The following is a 20,833-nucleotide window of genomic DNA, read 5'->3' as shown; positions in this document are numbered from 1 at the left end:
GTTTTTGGAAGATTGATATGCCAATATCTCTAGTCGTATAAGGCTGCTCTGTGAGATTAATGGCATAGTGGACATCTGCCATATATTATTGGAACAAAACGTGACTAAGATTTACTATCTTTTTAATATATCTGCCTTTTTATTTCAAACTATAATGCACTTTACTTGTTCCTACATGTTTTCCATTATTATTAGCTGGCAAAGTGTATGCAAGAAGGTTCCACCCTATGTTATGTTCTTTTAAGCCAAACCAACAATTTCTTCCCTCGTAGTTACACAGCAAGTTTACAAAAAGAGTTTAATAAATTGTGTGTTTCATATGTTTGTAAACAAGGATTACATATTAAAAATTTGCAAGTGCATGGGATAATATTACCACAACTATACAACATCTTTGTGCTATACATTAACTATTACTTCTGAGTTTGCTTCTCCTCCATAGGGAAATGGATAGCTAAACTCCCACTGCACTGTTAAAGAAGTACCATTACAATTATATATAAATTGACAGTTAAAAACGAATGCAAACTGCTAAAAAATCACGACAACATTTGTTCTCCCTTAAAGTGGTTGTTCAAGTTTAGTTAATTTTTAGTATGATATAGAGAGTGATATTCTGAGATAATTTGCAATTGGTTTTCACTTATTATTTGTAGTTTTGAGTTATTTAGCTTTTTATTCTGTAGCTCTCCAGTCTGCAGTTTCAGCAAGATGGTTGCTAGGGTAATCTAAATAATCTAACAATCAAGCATTGATTTGAATAAGAAACTTGAATATGAAAGGGCCTGAATAGAAGGATGAGTAATAAAAAGTAGCAATAACAATACATTTGTAGGCTTACAGGCCATTCATTTTAGATGGGGTCAGTGACCCCTTATTTGAAAGCGAGAAAGGAGTCAGAAGAAGAAGGTAAATAAATAAAAAATATATAAATAATGAAAACCAATTAAAAAGTTGCTTGGAATTGGCCATTCTGTAACATACTAAAAATCAACTTTAAGGTGAACCATCCCTTTAAATAACTTCATGGTGTATTTTTAAAACATTAAAATGCTAATATTCAGAAGAATATGGTAATGCTAGTCCTTTTTTTCTAGTATTTTAACTATATAAAGAACTACTTGCAAAGAAAAATAACATGTGGTATAAAACCGTTCATATTAATAACGAGACTACACAAACGTTTGTGTAGCAAAATACAAATACTAACATTGCCGGTTTAAACCTTACATAAGGAAGGTTGAACTGCCATGTATCCAAACTCGGTCACCAATCCAGCAGAAGAGGTATATTGTTTACTTCTTTCAGCGAGCTGAATTGTTTCTGAAGAATGTATATTTGTAGCTTACAAATTACAACAAATCAGTATTTTGCAGTAGAGATTTGACATTTTTATATTTAGATATGTAACAGCCTGGAATTCCGTGCAAGAGACACCTCTTTAATATATAATATTCACAAGATAAAAAAAAAACTTATTGAAATCCTATAAGGACAAAATGTTAATGCCCAGTGTAGTTACTAACTGAATACAATCATTGCGATGGTGGTCATCACTATGGTTACTGTGGTGCTTAATGTATCTTACATGAAAACAAGCAACATGGAACATGTATGTCAGTTTACTTGTCAGGCAAGACAAAATGGGTATAATATGCAAGTTCATTTTGAACCGATACAAGGAATGTTATTTATGTCTACTGCCTCTTCTCTTCATTGCAGCGGTGCACTGAGGGCAGTACCATTTGCCTTTTGGAGCTTCTGATAACCCAACACATCCATAATGAAACCATTCAATTGGGCACTGCAAAATAAATACATACATTTTTAAATATATAAGAATTATAATCACATCTAATAGCTTAGAGAATTACCAGCTTTATACTGCTGTAATAATGCACACCATCTGAAATATTTGGGTACTGTTTCAGTATTTAACAATTTTTAAAGGAGAAGGAAACCCTTGTGCAAAAAACCCTGTACCACATCCATCTTCCACGTCCTCTGTAAGCTGACTGGGAGATCATTATTTCTGTGCATGCCCAGTTGGAGCAGTTTGCCGGTTTGCGAAAACTGCGCATGCGCAAAATTACACGGAAATTGCCGATCACCCAGTCAGCTTACCGAGGATGCGGAAGATGGAGGCGTGGAACTTCGCTGGAAGAATCTGCGACAAGGGGTAAGTATCGAGTATGGGCATTTCCCCAGGTGGGGGTAGTTTGCCTGGGGGAGGAGGGGTCTACGTGGGGTGGGGGGTACGAGGTTTTCTACAAAAGGGTTTCCTTCTCCTTTAAAGGGATTCTGTCATGGGAAAATGTGTTTTTTTACAAAATGCATCAGTTAATAGTGCTCCTCCAGCAGAATCCTGCATTGAAATCAACTTCCATTTAAGGAGACTCGCTTAAAGGTGCTACTAAAAGGTTAAAAGGTATTAAAGTCCCATTTAACCATAAATATATGAAATCTATTGGCAATAAAGGTTATATGGAAACAGCTAACTAAACAAGTAATAATTACAATATGTCACCTTTCATTATAAACAAGCTATGTAGTAATATTTGAATACTTACATCTTGGTTGTCACAGCCTACCATTTCGCCATAAGACACCTAGCAAGAAAAAAATTGCAATTAGTGTAGAGTAAATAATGAAAATTATATGGCTTAAATATAAATATTTGTGGCATTAATGGAAACAGTTTTTAAACATTAAAACGTATTAGTTACACTAATGAATCAGGTTCATATATTCAGTTAAATAAAATATGTTTTTTAAAACATAATGAACCTTCAATTGTATTAGCCAATGCAACCAAAATGTTTGAAAATAAATAAATAAATAAATTAAAAAAAAAACAATTACCTGATTGCAGATACAATAACGAGGCTCATTAGGATCGTAAGTCCAGTCAACCTGGCTGTTAGTATCAGACTCTGGAATAGCAGCAGTTTGTTGATGAGACAGTTCATGTGCTAGAGCAGATGATGAAGAGCATGATGAGAGAGAAGAGGAAGACGATGAAGAGGAAGACTGCTGGCTCGCAGATTTGTTGTTGCTCCTTAAAATACAAAGGCATTATTACAATAAGAGATGCAAAAACTGCTGTAGAAACTGCAATGCAATTTAACAACAATTTAGCAACTGTTTCAGATATAACATCAAAATATTTAAAAAAGGAGCATTTACATTCTCTTACTATACTATTAAGTATTTTACGAAAGTCAGATTTTATCAGAACCTGGAATCAGAAAGATTTATATTACATTAGTAACAGAAGACCATTCTGGAGGCATATTATTTGTAAAATCAAGCATCATACACTTTTCAGATCTACAGTAAAATATCCCAATACAGAAATCTTTTTCAAAAACATCATAAACCTTTAACTTAAATGGCCCTTTATCTCTGGAACTCCATGTTTCTCAATATAAGCCAACACTGAGCCTCCACTTTCCAATCACTGTCAAAAGCAGCACTTAACAAGGATCTATAAACTGCAAATGAATTCGAGCTACTCTGCACCCAATACTCTACCGCGCTATAGTTTCTTCTATAGACAATGGTTAAATGTGAATTGACAGATACTGATGGAGAGCAAGGTACTGCAAACATGAAATTAGAGAACAATTAACTAAGAAGTGTGAGGTGAACTGCAATCTGCTATATAAATATATTTAGCTTTAAGTATAGGATCAGCACTCTTGCTTCAAAAGGCAAAGTAACTCACTTGCTTTTTCTTCCACTTCTTGAATCTGTGGTTGCAGATGATGTTAATGTCTGAGTTAATGTTGATGCCAGTGCTGATGATGAATAGCTAGCTGAATCTCTAGACAAGGAGATCCCAAGCAAGTCAGTGTTTTTAAAGGCTTCATAGCTGGCTTTTAGGCTGGAGGTTCGTCTCCCTTCTTTCATCTAAGAACACAGTAATTGGACACAAACAAATAACACGGGTCATTTGTATACCAATAAATAATGTTTCACAATTGTATAATTCACACATGACTCACGTCAATATACAATATTTACCTGTGCAGTTGCCTGAACTGCCTGTGCTGCTGCCATGGTAATTGCACCTGCTGCAGCTCCAGTGGAAAGGGAACTTATATTATATGATGTCAATGGCTGGGAAGAATTCACATTGTAGACATTGTTGGTAGAAGATGAAGATAGATTAGTTCTACAGCCTATAAAAAAAAAAAGAAGATATTATAGCCACAGAAAATAAGTTTTATTATGTTGCTTGCTCTTAAAAATTTTACACAGTAAATTATTTAATATTTGAAGCTGTTATTTATGCACTGCCAAAAAAAAGAAAAACCTTTCCATTAAGAAAATATAAACTAAAGCTGGCCATAGATGTTGAGATTTTAAAAGAGCAGATCCTGATCGCGAGACCACGATCTTCTCAGAACGATCGTACGAATTTACCATCAACTAAAAAGACCAATTTGCCAGGAAAACAAAGGGGAGCTGCCTGCTTGGCCCTGCAAACATAGGTAGATTGCACTGGGACCGACAAAGATTTTTTGAACTGGCCGATCAATTTCCTGACAGATGTCTGCCGAAAAATCATAAGATGTACGATCGTTCGAATCCCACTAACCGCACGATAATTTCGAAGGATCGGTCAGGCTTCCCTAAAATCGGTCGTTCGGCAAGAAGAATCGTCGCGTCTATGGGGAGCTTAAATGTATGAATGGGATAAATAACAAGAAACATTGTATCCAAAAGATGTGAGGGTCTCCAAAAATAAAGAAACAAATGTAAAAAGTAGAAAATTTATTAGGACATGAAGACCTAACGCGTTTCGTGCCTATAGGGGCACTTACTCATAGACTCATAAGTCTATGAGTAAGTGCCCCTATAGGCACGAAACGCGTTAGGTCTTCATGTCCTAATAAATTTTCTACTTTTTACATTTGTTTCTTTATTTTTGGAGACCCTCACATCTTTTGGATACAATGTTTTTGGTTTTTGCACCTTGGGACTGAGGTGAACTGTGAGTGTTTTCCTTCTTATTATTTTTCTATTATATTTTCTTGTATCTTCATTTATTTAATATTTATGTTGAGTGGTACCATAGATAACTTCTTTGTGGCAGTAGCACAAACCAAAGTATTTTAAATAACAAGAAACACCAATCTATTTAATCTGGCTTCTCTAAACAGACAACAGGGTTTAAGTACCCCCCCCATACATATATAACACAACCTGTGACTTTTTAGAATAGAAGGATGAATGGAGGGTTCAAAATGCAGTAAAAAATGTTTAGTCTGATAAAAAAATTGCAATAAATTGAATTTCTCAGCAGGTCACTACAAGGAAATTGTAATACTGAAGTGGCTTAAGAACGAAAAGGTGAATGTCCTGTAGTGGCCCGACAAATATCATCCGACTGCATACCTTAAAGGAGAATTCAGCCCAATAGTTAAATATAAAAACCCTACACTACAAAGACCACTTCCCTCCTCCCCCCCAGCCTAGCTGCTACCCTTTTACTTACCCCTCCATGCAGATTCTGTCCAGCAGAGTTCAAGGCAGCCATCTTCTTCTCTTCGGTAATCTTCAGAATGATGCCGGCAGCAAATGCTCAGTTGGAGCAATTTTCTGAGCATTCGACGAAACTCCCGGAAATTGACAATGTGCCGGTCTTATTCTGAAAATTACTGAAACGTCTGAAGATGGTGCCTGTGAACTCTGCTGGACAGAATCTGCGTGGAGGGGTAAGTAAAGACTTAGGGGCATTTGTCCCGGGTAGCAGCTAGCCTGGGGGGGGGGGGAAGAGAGAGGGGGTCTATGTAGGGTAGGGTTTTTTAACTTTAGGGTTAAGTTCTCCTTTAAGTATACAGAGCAGTTTTGGGCACCATTCCTTAAAGAGATACTGACACCAGAATTATATTTATTCGGACATTATCTTTGAATGCTATTTATAATTTTGCCATAAAAGTATTTGCCTGATGCTTTTACGTTACTTTTCTTACCCCCATGTTCCTCTATGAGGGGGCTGCCATATTTATGCAGCAGTAGTCGGTAAGCATTAGAAACTCTAACTGACAGAGATGGGACAGACAGGTTGGCAAAACAGTCAGGTTTAGGAACTTCAAGTAATAATTACTTACAAAAGCAGAGCTATCAGCACAAAACTATCAACATGACCTATATGTAATTTTTATTGTAACATAGCATTGTGAAAAGAAAATTGTTTGTGTCAGTGTCACTTTAAAGGACAATTAAAGCTTAACTAAAGAAGTAGCTAGAAATGTTGTACACTATGTTTTGGGTTTCTGTACCAGTCCAAGGAAACCACAGTCCTTTAGCAGTAAAGATCTGTGTCTCCAAAGATGCCTCAGAAGCTCCCAATCTTCTTTTCTGCTGATTCACTACACATGTTCTGTTACTGATCTTAGGGACCAACTAAAAATATACAGTATATACAAATGTCATAATATAAGGCTGATTAGTAACAAATACAGATAATTATTACAGGGCAGCTCAGAAACCAGTGCAACTAGCATCAGGATTTAATAATCTGCCCTGTAGCATTATCTTATATTACAGGCCAACCGAATTTTCTGCTTGATAATTTGTGATAGCCCCTAAGTTTATCTTCTCATCAGCTGCTCAGAGCCCACTGAACACGTGAATGTCCCATAATTTCCAAAATGGTGACCCTGTGACAGGTTTAAAATCCTAAATCATTGTTGTAATTGTGAAACTGAAACTTTCGGTGCAATAAAGTCATTATATAAAATATGGCATTTTTAGCCATTTTTTGGGTTTAGTTCTCCTTTAAGAAGAATATAAATAAGCTGGAGAGAGTGCAGAGATGTGCAACTAAACTGGCAAAATGGAGTAAAATTTAAATTATGCAGATAGACTGTGGGGCTGTTTTCTCAGGGGGAGAAAAAAAGACGCTTGCGAGGGGACATAATTACACTTTATAAGTACATTAGAGGGCAGTATAAACAGATTAAGTGGAATGTTTTTTCCCCATAAAAAGTTGCTAGGTTGCAAACTACCCTAGCAAGCATTCAATGATATGAATACGCGACTCGAATATAATTAGGAGAGGGCCTGAATAAAAAGATTACTGTTGTAACAAATCCTTACAAAGTATTTGTTTTTTAGGTGGAGTCATCAACCCCCATTTGAAAGCTAGAAAGAGTCAGAATAAAAAGGCAAATAACTCCAACTATTAAAAAAAAAAAAAAAAAAAGAAAATATGAAGGCCAACTGAAAAGAAGCCATTCTATAACATATCGAAAGCTATCTTCAATGTGAACCACTCCTTTACACTTTTGATTTCAATGCAGTGTTAACCAATCCATATAACACAATGCTACCTTGTGAATGAATTATACCTGCTGTGTTCTCTTTAGAAGCATCTGAAGTTAGAGTGGACAACAATGCTTCAGATTTGAACTTTTTCTCTGGTACATGATCGGTTGTTGAATGATGAGATGATGGAATGTGCTTCCGCTCTGCAGAAAAAAATCCTCATATTTATTGCATTTTAAACAAAACAATGTTACCCATGATCTCACAAATTATAAGCCCGACTGCGCTTCTGCAATTGAAGTAAAACACCAAAAACAACTTCTGATCTAGATCCAAGGTCCAAACACAATTTATGGATGTGGGCCAGCAGCCACCAAAGGATGAGTTTAAAATAACCAGTTTAGGCTCATTCTGCATGGCTAAACAAATTGCTATGTTAACAAAACAAAATCATGACACTAGACACCACCAGATAAGCTAATAAATTGCCTGCATATCACAAGAGTCCCTAATTGGAAATGGGATATCTTCCCTCTGGTGTATATACCTTTTAGCAGACATGCAAAGTGGATTTGTATGTGTTTAACGGAAATCTGCTCTGTGAGTTTGTGAACGGGCTTATCTCCTGCCTGTCAGCGAATACACATAGGAGGTCGGAAGGCAGCAGATCAGCTTTTCCCTGCCGGTGTGTGTATACAGCAGCGGAGAAAACAACTATGTGCAACAGCACATGGTTATATCTTAATGATTTCCATACTTATATCTGGAATACTGTAATGTTATATATCTTACTTGGAGGTCTACAGAATTATAGCATTTACAGAAAGTGCAGAAAACCGCAAGGAGACTAGTCAAATTAATACCTCCATAAGTTAGATATAACCCGTCCTACACAATTGCAATATGCAATTTATTTTTTTTTTTTTTTCAGACAAACCACACAAACTTCAGCTCTCATCTGAAAACATTCTACTTTGTCGCTGCTTACCTCTGGAATGCTATCTCAACTCAGTGGTAGAAAAGTCTGTTTTAAAGCAACATAAAAAATGAGTGTGTTTTAAACTAATTAAATATAATGTATTGCTGCTCTACACTGGTAAAACTGGTGTGTTGTTTTAGAAATACTATTATAGTTTGTGTATAAGCTGGCGGGTAGCCATGGGGGCAGAGATTCAAGCTGAAATATGGCTAAATGGCACAGGATAAATAGCAGATAACAAGCTCTGTAGAGTACAATGGGGCTAAGTCTTACAAAGGTATATAAACCCATTGTAGCTTATTTATGGAAACTATAGAAGTGTTTCTGGAGCAAAGACACCAGCCTTACCAGGGCAACAATACATTAATTGAAAACACTTAAAGGGGAAGGAAACCTCGTCGGCGCTAACCCCCCTCCCTCCTCCCCCCTGGCCTACCCCTCCCGCTGGGCAAATGCCCCTAACTTGTTACTTACCCTTCTGCGCAGGTCCAGTCCAGGGAGTTCACAGGCGACATCTTCTTCCACGCGATCTTCTTCCTCCTTTGACCGGCGTTTTGGCGCATGCGCAGTAGGATCATTTCGCCGGTACGGATCTACTGCGCATGCGCCAAAAGTCACGCGCATGTGCAGTAGATCGTACCGGCGAAGCGATCCTACTGCGCATGCGCCGGTCAAAGGAGGAAGAAGATCGCGTGGAAGAAGATGTCGCCTGTGAACTCCCTGGACTGGACCTGCGCAGAAGGGTAAGTAACAAGTTAGGGGCATTTGCCCAGCGGGAGGGGTAGGCCAGGGGGGGGTAATACACGGGAGGGGCGAGGGGGTTAGCGCCGACGAGGTTTCCTTCCCCTTTAAAACTAATTTTTTAATGCTTATAACCCTTAATCTGTTCTAAAGAAGGTGTACCCTATGTTTGGATCATTAGAACATTATCTAGTCCAGGTCACTTCTGAAAACTTTGTTCATATTTGCCCTCCTGTTGTGTGTCTGTATGTTAATCAACAACTAAAATGGTAAGTTCTACAGAGGAGGAACTCCTTCTTACTGCATCACTTACTGCAAGGCACTTAAGGAAATGTATACAGAGATTATTTAAAATATTTGTCCATTGTGTGTGTATTTTTAAAGTGCTGCATATCCAAGTAGAATTTTTTAAATAAAGTTATATACACAAATAGATAAATAAAACTGCTCTGCCAGATGTTGGCAATGGTGAGGATTGCTCAGAAATGGCAAACTCAGAGTTGTTGTGTGATCTACACCTTAAAATGCATTATGTAACATCACATCCAGCTAACAAAAAAAAACAAAAAAAAAAAAACTTACTCTCTCCTGAGGAATGGGAATGAACATGATGATTATTCACAGGCTGTGATGGAGTGTCTAATTCCAATGATCCTGTAACAAACAGAATGGTTACTCAATAGTCATGCGACAAAAGCTTACAACACATTCCAGATAACCAAGAGGAATCCTGACTGTTCAGTTTCAGATAAGCTGAATGCACAACCAGTTAGGGCAAAAAAGCCAAAAATATGTATTAATGAACAACATTAGGGGGCAGATTTAGCAAGGGCCGAATAGTAAATTCGAATTTTCGAGTGACAAAATTCACACATTCAAGTTTTACACACTTTGATCATGGAAACAGTTCTAATTTGAATATTCGCCACTTAGAACCTGCCGAGGTCATTTATAAGTCAATGGCAGAGGTCTGTTGAGACATTTGGAGATGTTAATTGTCTTCCTGACAGAGGTTTTTTTCGGGAGAAAAACTTGCACGAATCAAAAAAATTTGAATTTTCGGGTCGGAATCATTAGATCGAATATTACACATTCAAAAATTTTCTTAAATAACCTCCCAGTTGGATTGTGAGTATATTCGCATTAAAAAAAAATTCACATGAATTCTAACTTTGATAAATGGGCCTCTACATATTGGATAAAGTAAAGAAAACAGAGGTGTAATTCTGACTGCCAACCGATTGTCACCAACTGCTTCCATTGAGCGGCAACAAATTTGTCAACATTTCAGTTTAGGTATATTTCCTAGACAGTATGATACACCTGCATCGTGCACTCAACTGATCAGCGGTGAAGTTTAAAGCAGCTTTATTTACCAGACAATCCTCCTAACGCGTTTCGTGTGATCCCACACGTACTCATGGTCATAGGTAAGTATTACAAACATTTAATTTAAAAAAGCATTGGGAGTTCACATCACCGATGACGTGTTTCCTCCTACTCGTAACCCTGTCAGGTAAAATCCAGCTTAGCATCCGTTATCAATCATATAAACATAGAGTTGTATTGAATGTTAACAAGGATAATTTCAATAGTCTATAAGATAACATACAAATGACTGCAAAAGTACAGCAATATTAAAATAGTAAAATTCATTTAAAATCTAATTTTATCTAAGGTAATTGCAATACCATATAACAACCATAATATAAGAGTTCAGACAAAATTACTTAATTGTGTGAAAAGTGATTCAATATTTCTATCATTTCCTTGCAATGTTGTTACATATAAGCTAATGAAATTAATTCAAAATCACATTCTCTCAGTTAATCAAAGTAGCAAACAAACGGCCATATTATAAGGACCACTGCAGGGATTAAGCCTGCTTGTATTTAATGAATCTATGAAGGTGTTAGGATGAGTGTATAGGTATATTTCCTAGCAACAACTTTTAATTGTACCTGCAAAACATTTTTCTCTGTAAGAATAAGAGAGTACAGTTTTTACTTGCTGTAAAATAAAATAGCATAAATCCATGTTGTTTGAAAAATAATCCAGTATGTGTTTGGTTATGATTAAATGATTTTAGCAGCCTAAGGGTAATAGCAGCCAAGTAGTGAAGGGCGAATCTGACCCATTTTGCTTTGCCAAAATGCATTTAAGTCTATGGGCGACAGCATTTTTTTGCCGCACAACAAATTTTTTTCCGCACATTGAAATTTATGGGCGTCATTTTCATAGCGAAACTTGGCAAAATATTTCACTAGAGATAAGGCGCCTGCTGTGACTGACAAAGTAACTAGAAATACCTTCCTGCCTGAATCAATTGAATCACTGCTACAGCACAAACAATATATTTTTGCAAACTATACTTTATGAATGAACACCCATTTAATAATGCTGGCAAAATTGCACCTGGGCAGTAACCCATAGCAACCAAGCAGTGATTAGCTTTTTTTCAATCTGTTGTATGCAAAACAAAGGAACAACAATTTGTTTGTTGACATGGGTTTCTGGCCATTTGTCATGTTTTGTGATCTCATTTTGTTGTATTCACCCATACATAAAGTATAGTTTGCAATTTGTGTTCTGTGGTCACAAATGCATTTTTTTCTTTTGCATAGCCCTTAAGTGTTAGCTATGGAAATTTCTGTGAACTATTTACATAAGACTCCTGGAGGCACATTTATCAAAGGTCGGATTTAAAATTCATGAGAGTTTTTAAAAACTCCCATAAACTTGAAATTCGACCAATCGAAATTTATTAAAAAAATGAAATGAATTTGAGTTTTAAAAACTCGGTTTTAGTTTTTTCTCCGAAAAAACTTGAATGTCAGGAAGGCTGCAAACAACTCAAAATTGATCCCAGGACGTCTCCCATAATTAAAACAGCAGTTCGGCAAGTCTTTGGCAGCGAATAGTCAAATTTGAGATCTTAAAGGGCCAGGGTATGATAAATCTCGAAAATCTAATTTGATTTTTTTTAAAAAATTGAATTTGAACAATTCCCTTTCAATTTCAATTCGACCCTTGATAAATCTGCCCCCTAGAAACCACATTATATATATGTATACTACAAATATGAATTATATTTTGCACGAAATATATAATTTCTGATTTATTTTAAAATTTGCTTTGATCTGTTGTATATATATATATATATATATATATATATATATATATACAGGCAACACCTGGCATGACATATTTAAAAGACTGCCATATATATATTACTGTTCAAACGATATACATTAAACTTAGCACAATGTATTTCTGTATTGTCTAAATGACAAGTGTTATGCCAGCAAAGCAGCATAAAATTTGAGGTTTGGTATCCTTTACAAACCATGAAATACACTATAAAAACTCATGACTGTTATTCTTTCTGTGTTTTTTTAAAGGTTACAAAAGCCTCTGAGCAACAAAATAAAGTCCAAAGAATACATACTTCTTTCCAATATTTCAGTAATTCCTGCATTGTCAGCCTCTAATTCCATCTTGAATTTAGCAAGCTCTTGGTCCAATTTCCTTAAATGTCGATCCACCTGTTGAAGAGTCCAAATAACATATTTAGGCAAAAAATATTTTTGTGTTTAGTGTTTTGGGTATGTGCTTGTTTTGGAAGGATTTGCTTGCAACTGAACCTCCCAAATCTCTGAGTCCTCACCGCACACATCCCCAAACAAACTTGTTTCCCTTCCTCCAGAAATGAAGACACCCTTGGATCCCCTGATGTCTGGACTGAGAGTAAGGTTAAATGTACCATAGATGAATAAAACAACTACTGCTTTCTTCAGAATGTGTTAAGAAACCAAAACACCCCAAGCACAAACTCCCAAATATATGACCAATTAAAATCAATTATTTTCATATGCTACACATGTATCCCAGTCATCTGCTAACGTCAAAAAACTATTTCAACAGGTTTCTAAAATGTTGTATTTACCAAGTCATAAATTTGATTTGCAAGTTGAACTTTCTCATCTGCATCTTCCAAAGCTTTGAAGTAATCCTGCAATTAAATAAATAATTCAAATGAGCGTATGTAATAAAGGTTACTAAATTTGGCCTGCTGTAGTAGCTCATAGCAACCAACCACTGTGAAGCATTTTGATTTGTCACCTATTCAAAAGCAAACATTTTATTATATTCTATGGATTACTGGACCTGGGCAAACATATTGCCTTTTATTAAATAAAAGTTTCAAGTTTAAGAACCAGCCTTTAAATGTAAAATAAAATATTGTAACATTTTCATGTTCTTGGTCCTTTAAGTAGCCCTATGTAAAAATATATACATAAATATATTTTCAGATAAATATTTAGAATTAAAATGATTATTCTGCTTGCCAAAATAACAACTTATGTAATGAATTGCTTACATTTAAAGGAAGTGTAAACCCAACAAATAATACTGCAGAGAGGTAAAAGTTTAGACACATTCTACATTTCTAATTAATATTACTAAATTTCCCGTTGTGCAGCCAATAAATTCATAGTTTGATACATCTGTATAAACAGATTGTGAAAGATACAAAATAATTTACCTTTTTGATAGAAGCCATTTGTTCTTCCCTCCATTCAGGTTTATTTTTCTTAGCATTCATAAAAAACTCCCCAACCCTTTGTTCTAATTGGTCCATGGCATCTGCATTACAAATAATCGATTAGGAATCTCAAGCAATAAACCTCAATCTTCAACATTACCTTTGTTGTGAATATAAAGGCTTGTTGATATGAAACCTTTAATTGATGTTGTATGCTGATTTCCTCCTTGTGACGCAATTTATTTTCTTTGAAAAGCACCTGTACACGCACATATTCATATAGCCAATATTCCTCCTACACTACGCATACAGAAGTTATGACCTCCAGCACAGAGAAAATTGGAGCACACAACACATTTAGCTTTCTCACACGTAATACCTGCTCAGACATACTCACACACAACTGGCACAAACAGAGGAGGATGGTAACATTTTTGTTTGGTGAGGCTACCAACAGATGGCTTTCCATGAGAAAGTTTAAAGCTATATATATTGTATGGTGGTTGATCTGGGTTTTTTGGGTGGGGGGGGAGGCGAGTATCCCTAATCTTCGCTATTCTTATCCCTATGAGCATAAAAGCAAATTTTTGCATCCAAGAAACTATAGGGAATGTAGCACACACCCTCTAAAATAAAGATGCATGATATGTAAAAAACATCTTTTTTTATTCTTTTAATGGATTGGAAATATGCAGCTGCCTATTATTGTTTACATATAATGCAGTTATATGTAGAAGTTAAAACAAATCTAGGTTTAAGAACTTTAAAAAAAAATGTAAAATGAATTCCCTTACCAAAGTTTAAGGACATTATTGAAAAATAGATTGTATGCCACCCCAGGACCTAATATCATGAGGTTGGTAAACATGTTTTTTTCAAAACGCATCAGTTAATAGTGCTACTCCAGCAGAATTCTGCATTGAAATCAATTTCTCAAAACAGCCAACAGATTTTTTTTATATTTCATTTTGAAATCTGACATGGGGCTAGACATATTGTCAATTTCCCAGCTGCCCCAAGGCATGTGACTTGTGCTCTGATAAACTTCAATCACTCTTTACTGCAAGTTAGAGAGATACCACCCCCTCCCTTCCCCCCCCCCCCAGCAGCCAAACAAAAGAACAATGGGAAGGTAACCAGATAACAGCTCCCCAACACAAGATAACAGCTGCCTGGTAGATCTAAGAACTCTAAGAACAACACTCAATAGTAAAAACCCATGTCCCAGTGAGACAGATTCAGTTACATTGAGAAGGAAAAACAGCAGCCTGCCAGAAAGCATTTCTCTCCTAAAGTGCAGGCACAAGTCACATGACTGCGGGCAGCTGGGAAATTGACAATATGTCTAGCCCCATGTCAGATTTCAAAATTGAATATAAAAAAATCTGTTTGCTCTTTTGAGAAATGGATTTCAGTGCAGAATTCTGCTGGAACAGTACTATTAACTGATGTGTTTTGAAAAAAAACATGTTTTGCGAGGACAGGATCCCTTTAATAGCTGCAGCAAAGGTCCCAGTCACTGTCCTGTGATTGCGTTAGAAGGCATAAAAAGTTACATATTAAAATGCCACTACGAAAAGGTTCAACCAGTTTTCCAGTTTCCGCCATTCATTGCTGTAAAAAGGAAATACTTAATTGTTTTTTTCAATATTTAAAGGAAGCGTAATGTATTCAAGTAAACTGGACCTGTGCACAATTTTTGTAGAAAAGTTAATATTCGGCACGTAACAACGTTTTAAGATGTAAATACTGTCCCTTTTTGGAGCACTTGACACAGATACATTTTAGGGGACAGCAAACACTGGAGAAGCGGTAAACTCACAAATACAATTTTTTTTTGGACTTTACTCCATGTCATTATCCCATTTATTCTCAATTCAGCAATTGCAACTCATTAATGTTAAATGGGGCTTGGGCTCTGCTTGAAGCAAATCAACAAAGCAAAGCAGGTCTGTGGCAAACAATGTAGGTTTCCTAGTCATGAGCTACATTCATGTTGGCTCTAGTCTGAATTTTCAAAACAATATTAACTTTATTGAGAACCCATTTGAATACTAGGAGTCTGAGGGAAACAATTATTAACAGACACTGTAGACTGCGTTTTATTTTACAAATCAAAATACTGAGTATCTGATATAGCCTGCCCGTTGCACAGTATAACAGAATACTACAGCACATGGTCAGGCAAATGCGATTTGTTTTGACGTGAAAATGACATGTGTCACGCATCAGTACTTCCTCCTAGAGATCAACCTCAGTACTGCATTGGATGCATATGGTTGTTAGCTGCCGGCACCAACACAACCACATGTTCCCGGGCCGGGGGAGATGAGACACCAGCCCACACAGACACACTCGTTAATTGTCGGATAAGAGCCGAAAGCCGCTCACGTACTCTGCACCTGCAAGTCCATCTCGCGCATTTCCGTGAACCTGTCGCGCAGATCCATGGGAAGCTGCTCGATCACTGCAGAGAGACAGGAGGGAGGGAGGGGGGGAGAGGGCGGTTAATAGGCGGCGTCATTCCTGTGGCTGATTAAAGCGGTAGCACGCTATATAGCGTGTTCATGGTACGAATAGCAAACTCACTCTCCAGATAATCCTCCAAGTACAGCATATTTTCGATTTCACGGACACAAAGGCGTCAGCAACGGATGACTATTTGCCTAGACAATATGGCGCCGAGTCAGGAGCTGCAAAATAGAACAAGGAAACCGGCAGCTCTGTTTGGCGCATGCGCTGTCTGCTCACACTTCCGACGTTAACGCCTATTAATGCCGCTGGGAAGTATGGGAGTTGTGGTATCTTTGTTCAGTTCTAAACTAGACGCGGTATCCCTAGTACAAATCTCCTAACTGTCCCTTTTTCGGAGGGACAGTCCCTCTTTTCACAGCTCAACCCGCAGTCCCTCATTTGTACTGGAAAATCCCTATTTTTCTCTGCACTGAACAGCCAGATAAAGAAACAAAGTTTGTCACTTAATTGGCTTTTAGCAGAGAGCACAGAACAGCTAAAAGGTGCAAATAAAATACATTGTAACAATTTTGAGACACAAAAAAAAAAAAAAGTTTATATAAGGAGAATTATTTTAAAACTTTCATAACCTGCCAAATTTTGTAAAATGAACCTTGTAATTAAGGGGTGTGGTCACAGAAAGGGGCGTGGTCAAAAAGGCTGCGCTACGTGCAAAAACATTTTTCCCCCCCCTTTTTACTTCCAAAATGTTGGGAGGTTTGCTAGTATGTGCGCTGGTTGGACAGATTCTTTGTAACAATAGATACTTCACACTGTGTGAATTATTCGCATTACATAATATAAGAATCAGTGGAAGGGGCCTTTATTATTATTATTCTTATTATTACTACCAAGATATAGGGTTATCTAGAATATACCTTAATAAAATAATATGAAGCTTGTGGGAGGTAGTTCCCAAGATTTGCAAAGTGCAAAATGGGGTAAGAAAAGAGTTCAAAAGGCGAGATATTGTTCATAGTCAATGGTCTAGTAAAGTACAGTCTATAGCACATATACACGCCATGGTCAGTTTCTTCTGGAGCCAAACAACCAGCCTGTATGTTTTAGTGTGAGAGGGAATAGGAAGTCCTGGAACAAGCCCACCAAGATGCTAAAACTCAATAAAGAGGTAATACCCTGGTCAAAATAAAGCCCAAAAGGACACTCTCTAACTTTGCATTTGATTTATACTGAATTAGATGGAGCAATAGTAGGAAAACTTTAAAAATAGGAACTAATGTAATTTATGAGATACTGCTTCAGACCAAGCAATGACAGACGTCAAATACAAATCAATGCACACCTTATAGGGAACATATTGCTTCTTTAATATATTATATTAAGCATAACAAGCATATAGCAGTTTTACAATTGCAATACAATATACATAGCACCCAGTACCCTTAGGGGCAGATTTACGAAGCTCGAGTGAAGGATTCAAATGAAAAAAGATTTGAATATCGAAGTCATTTTTTGGGTACTTCGACCATCGAATAGGCTACTACGACCTTCGACTACGATTCAAATGATTAGAACTAAAAATCGTTCCACTATTCGACCATTCAATAGTCGAATACTGTCTCTTTAAAAAATACTTCAACTACATACTTCACCAGTTTAAACCTACCGAGGTTCAATGTTAGCCTATGGGGACCTTCTCAAGTACCCTTCTAAGTTTTTTATGATCAAATAAAAATAGTATGATCAATCGATTAAAATCATTCGAATCGTTCGGTTCGAAGGATTTTATCGTTCGATCTAACAATTTTTATTCGATTGTTCGATCGAAGTATTTGCGCTAAAATCCTTCGATATTCAAATTAGAAGGATTTTACTTTGAGGGTCGAATGCGAGGGTTTATTAACCCTCGAAATTCGACCCTTGATAAATCTGCCCCCTAATGTCCGAAAGTGTAGCAATATGAAAAGCAGACACAAATGCAGCTGAGAAAACCAGAAGTTTCAGAACAGGAGTACTTTATCAAGATACAAGGTACAAACGCAGACATTTTCAGGAACTAGATCTGTGTTTTGGATAATCCTATAAATTGGAAAATGGCAACATCCCTAGGTTGCTCTTCTCAGGGGACAGAATTAGTTTTGGTGTTTTGGTTTAGGATTAATTATTAACTAATATTACCATGCCAGCTGTAGGAAAACAGGGCACTGCGGATCATAAAGTTTGACCTTAAAGGGCACCTATCACAGGCAAAATCAAACACATGTTAACAGTCTGACCAGTACAACCTAAACACGTTTAATCAAACTACATATATCATTTTTTGAAAAAACTGCAGGTTTTATAAAATCCTTTACTTTGTCAAATGGGTTCTTTCACTGAGGAAGTCCATACTGTGACTATAACAGAGACTATAACATGCAAATTTCAGGAGCATGCTCAAATTGTAGCACTGCCTTGAGTATTCTACCCAGAATGCCTAGCTTTAGGAAACTCCTCCACTAGAAGTATCACGAGATTTCCCTATCTTGTCCCCTGCTGGTGATGTTTTTATGCAAATGAAGGGCACACACTAACGTCCAGAAGGTGGCAGCACTACTGAACAGCAGCTAACACAGAGGTTTGGCTGATTTGAAAATAGCTTAGAAGGGTTGATAAGCAACCAAGGAATTTCAACTGAGCATGTGCGAGATTTCAGAGCTACAGTTGGCTGGGAAGATAAAGGTAGAAGGAGCCAGTGAAATCCAAGATGCCTGCCTCAGATAGAACTGCAGTGGAGATAGGGAAGATCTTGCAGAAGGTATAATGAGCTGATCATTTACATTATACACATAATTCTAACTGTTTCAAAAATCGGATTTCTTGAGCTTTCACATAGTGAATTTACTTTGTAAATGATTTTAGTTATGATTGGTGCCCTTTAAATAGGTTAAAGACTCATTTTATACTAAAAACACTTTTTTTAGAATAAAAGGAAGGCATGTTGATACAGAGCTATATGAAAGAATGGTAGATAAGAGGGGGAGCACTTAACCAATTAAAGTTCAAGAGTGGATAAAGAACAAAAGGCACTAAACCTTATGCCCCATATTTAGAAATGATATACATAACATTTTTAGGGGGAAATGTAATAAAAGTTGTAAAGAGAAAAACAATTTGCATAAATAAGAATAAATTCTCATTTTGCAGTGTAATCTTCATTCTACACTGTTATTGCATTGCAAATTTTAATCACACATTGCGCACTTTGAAGGCATGCTTGAAGATGTCATAATCGTTTGGAGCAAACATAACTTTTTCAGTTAAAAGTTTTATTACAAACACTGTACACTGGTGCAAACTATAACATTTGCAATCTTTCTTCCACTGTTGGATGTGGTCTCTAAACAGTTTCAGGTTTGAAATACAGCTACAAACTAATTCTAAAATAGATAGGGGCCTGAATACACAGAGATGTGGTCACTTTTAACCTTTCAATAGTGTTAGGCACATGTTCACCCTCCCACTTAACTTAAGGTGGCCATACACAGGCAGATAAAGCTGCTGATATCGGTCATTTAGACCAATTTGACAGCTTATCTGCCGTGTATGGGGGCTTACGATATCTGGCCACGATATAGATCGGGAAGGTTTGATTTTTACCTGACTGACCCGTCTGAGCCCCTTGGCGTATTGTAATTCGATCGTTCGACCATATGGCCGAACGTTCGAATTACCCCCAATATAGCCATGCCGTTAGTGGCATATCGGGGAAAGATCGCCAAACGAGCGGATCTTTGAGTCTATGGCCAGCTTTAGGCATCATAACACGTTTTCATCCACCTGAGTGAATTAAGACTCTCTAGTTTCTGATCCATGACTGCTTTACTGCATCTTGACTTTTGCTTGACCCCTGCCGTTTCTTCTGACTCCGCCGTGCATACCTGTTATGATATTTTGCTGCTTGTCCTGTCCAGACTCTGAGTCTGAATTTCAGAAGCCTGAGTTTCTAGCACTTCTGTCACTCCTTCACTAGTGCAGATCTGTTTCCATTACAGGTCCCACTATCTTTGGGAGGTGCAAGAGAAACTGTCTTCACTGAGTTATTTTTCCCTTCAAGATATAGTTGTGAATAAAGTATTAAAAGTATAAAAATTACTAAACAACATTTTCTGAATTATGCATCTTCATTGGAGTAAAGCTGGCCATACCCATACCGGACAAAATTGTAGTACTTGTACCTGCTGATCCAGACCAATGTCCATGTACTATGGACATCAGTCAGTTTGGGATTGAGCCTGTTTGAAAATCTTATCTACCAATGTACCATATCTGCTACAGTATTTGTTGCATCAACAAATGAAGAAGTGAAGATGAGCCCCTGCTCCTCTGCACCTCCTGCTGTTTCTAGTATTTTGGACTGCCTGCGTGAATAGTCAGTAGACAGAAAGCCATACTTTACAAAATAAATATTTTATAAATCATATTCATGTTTTAATAATAAAAAGAAAATTTATATTTGATCGCTATGAAGTATTATTTTTCTTTTCAGCACAAAACACAGTTACAAGTTGAAATGGAATTTACCTACTACACCCATTGTATTTTTAACCTAATATTTGATGACTACGTCAGAAAGATGACTTGAATTTCCTAAAGTCATCCTGCAAGTATTTGAAGGAAATGGATTTCACTGTCTACAAAGAAAAAATTATTTATTGTAGTAACTGCCACAGGCTGTGAACATACAGGAAAGACAGTTCCATTCAACCTTAATACTTATGAAAAGGAAATATGTCGTGTGAAACTTGCCATGTACAGATGGGTCAGTGTATTCA

At 36.8% G+C, this 20,833-nt stretch overlaps 1 protein-coding gene across 2 annotated transcripts; it reads right to left on the bottom strand.

Annotated features, from left to right (window-relative positions):
- Positions 1-1,382: 1,382 nt before the first annotated feature.
- ing3.L (inhibitor of growth family member 3 L homeolog) lies at positions 1,383-16,214 on the bottom strand. 2 transcript variants are annotated; one of them, XM_041584951.1, is made up of 12 exons: positions 16,134-16,205; positions 15,947-16,011; positions 13,545-13,645; positions 12,945-13,010; positions 12,447-12,543; positions 9,581-9,652; positions 7,362-7,481; positions 4,027-4,184; positions 3,728-3,912; positions 2,863-3,058; positions 2,571-2,609; positions 1,383-1,804 (listed from the first exon to the last, which is right to left on the bottom strand). In XM_041584951.1, exons 3-12 carry the CDS (start codon positions 13,638-13,640, stop codon positions 1,688-1,690), a joined length of 1,146 nt encoding a protein of 381 aa, XP_041440885.1. In that variant the 5' UTR covers positions 13,641-13,645; positions 15,947-16,011; positions 16,134-16,205; the 3' UTR covers positions 1,383-1,687. The 2 variants fall into 2 exon arrangements, with proteins under 2 accessions (XP_041440885.1, NP_001080280.1); NM_001086811.1 differs by having other exon boundaries at positions 1,421-1,804; positions 15,940-16,011; positions 16,134-16,214.
- Positions 16,215-20,833: the final 4,619 nt, after the last annotated feature.

This window comes from Xenopus laevis, chromosome 3L (assembly GCF_017654675.1).
Source record: "Xenopus laevis strain J_2021 chromosome 3L, Xenopus_laevis_v10.1, whole genome shotgun sequence".
NCBI lineage: Eukaryota > Metazoa > Chordata > Amphibia > Anura > Pipidae > Xenopus > Xenopus laevis.
The sequence above is the reverse complement of the archived record's forward strand: the minus strand, read 5'-3'. Positions and strand labels throughout refer to the sequence as shown.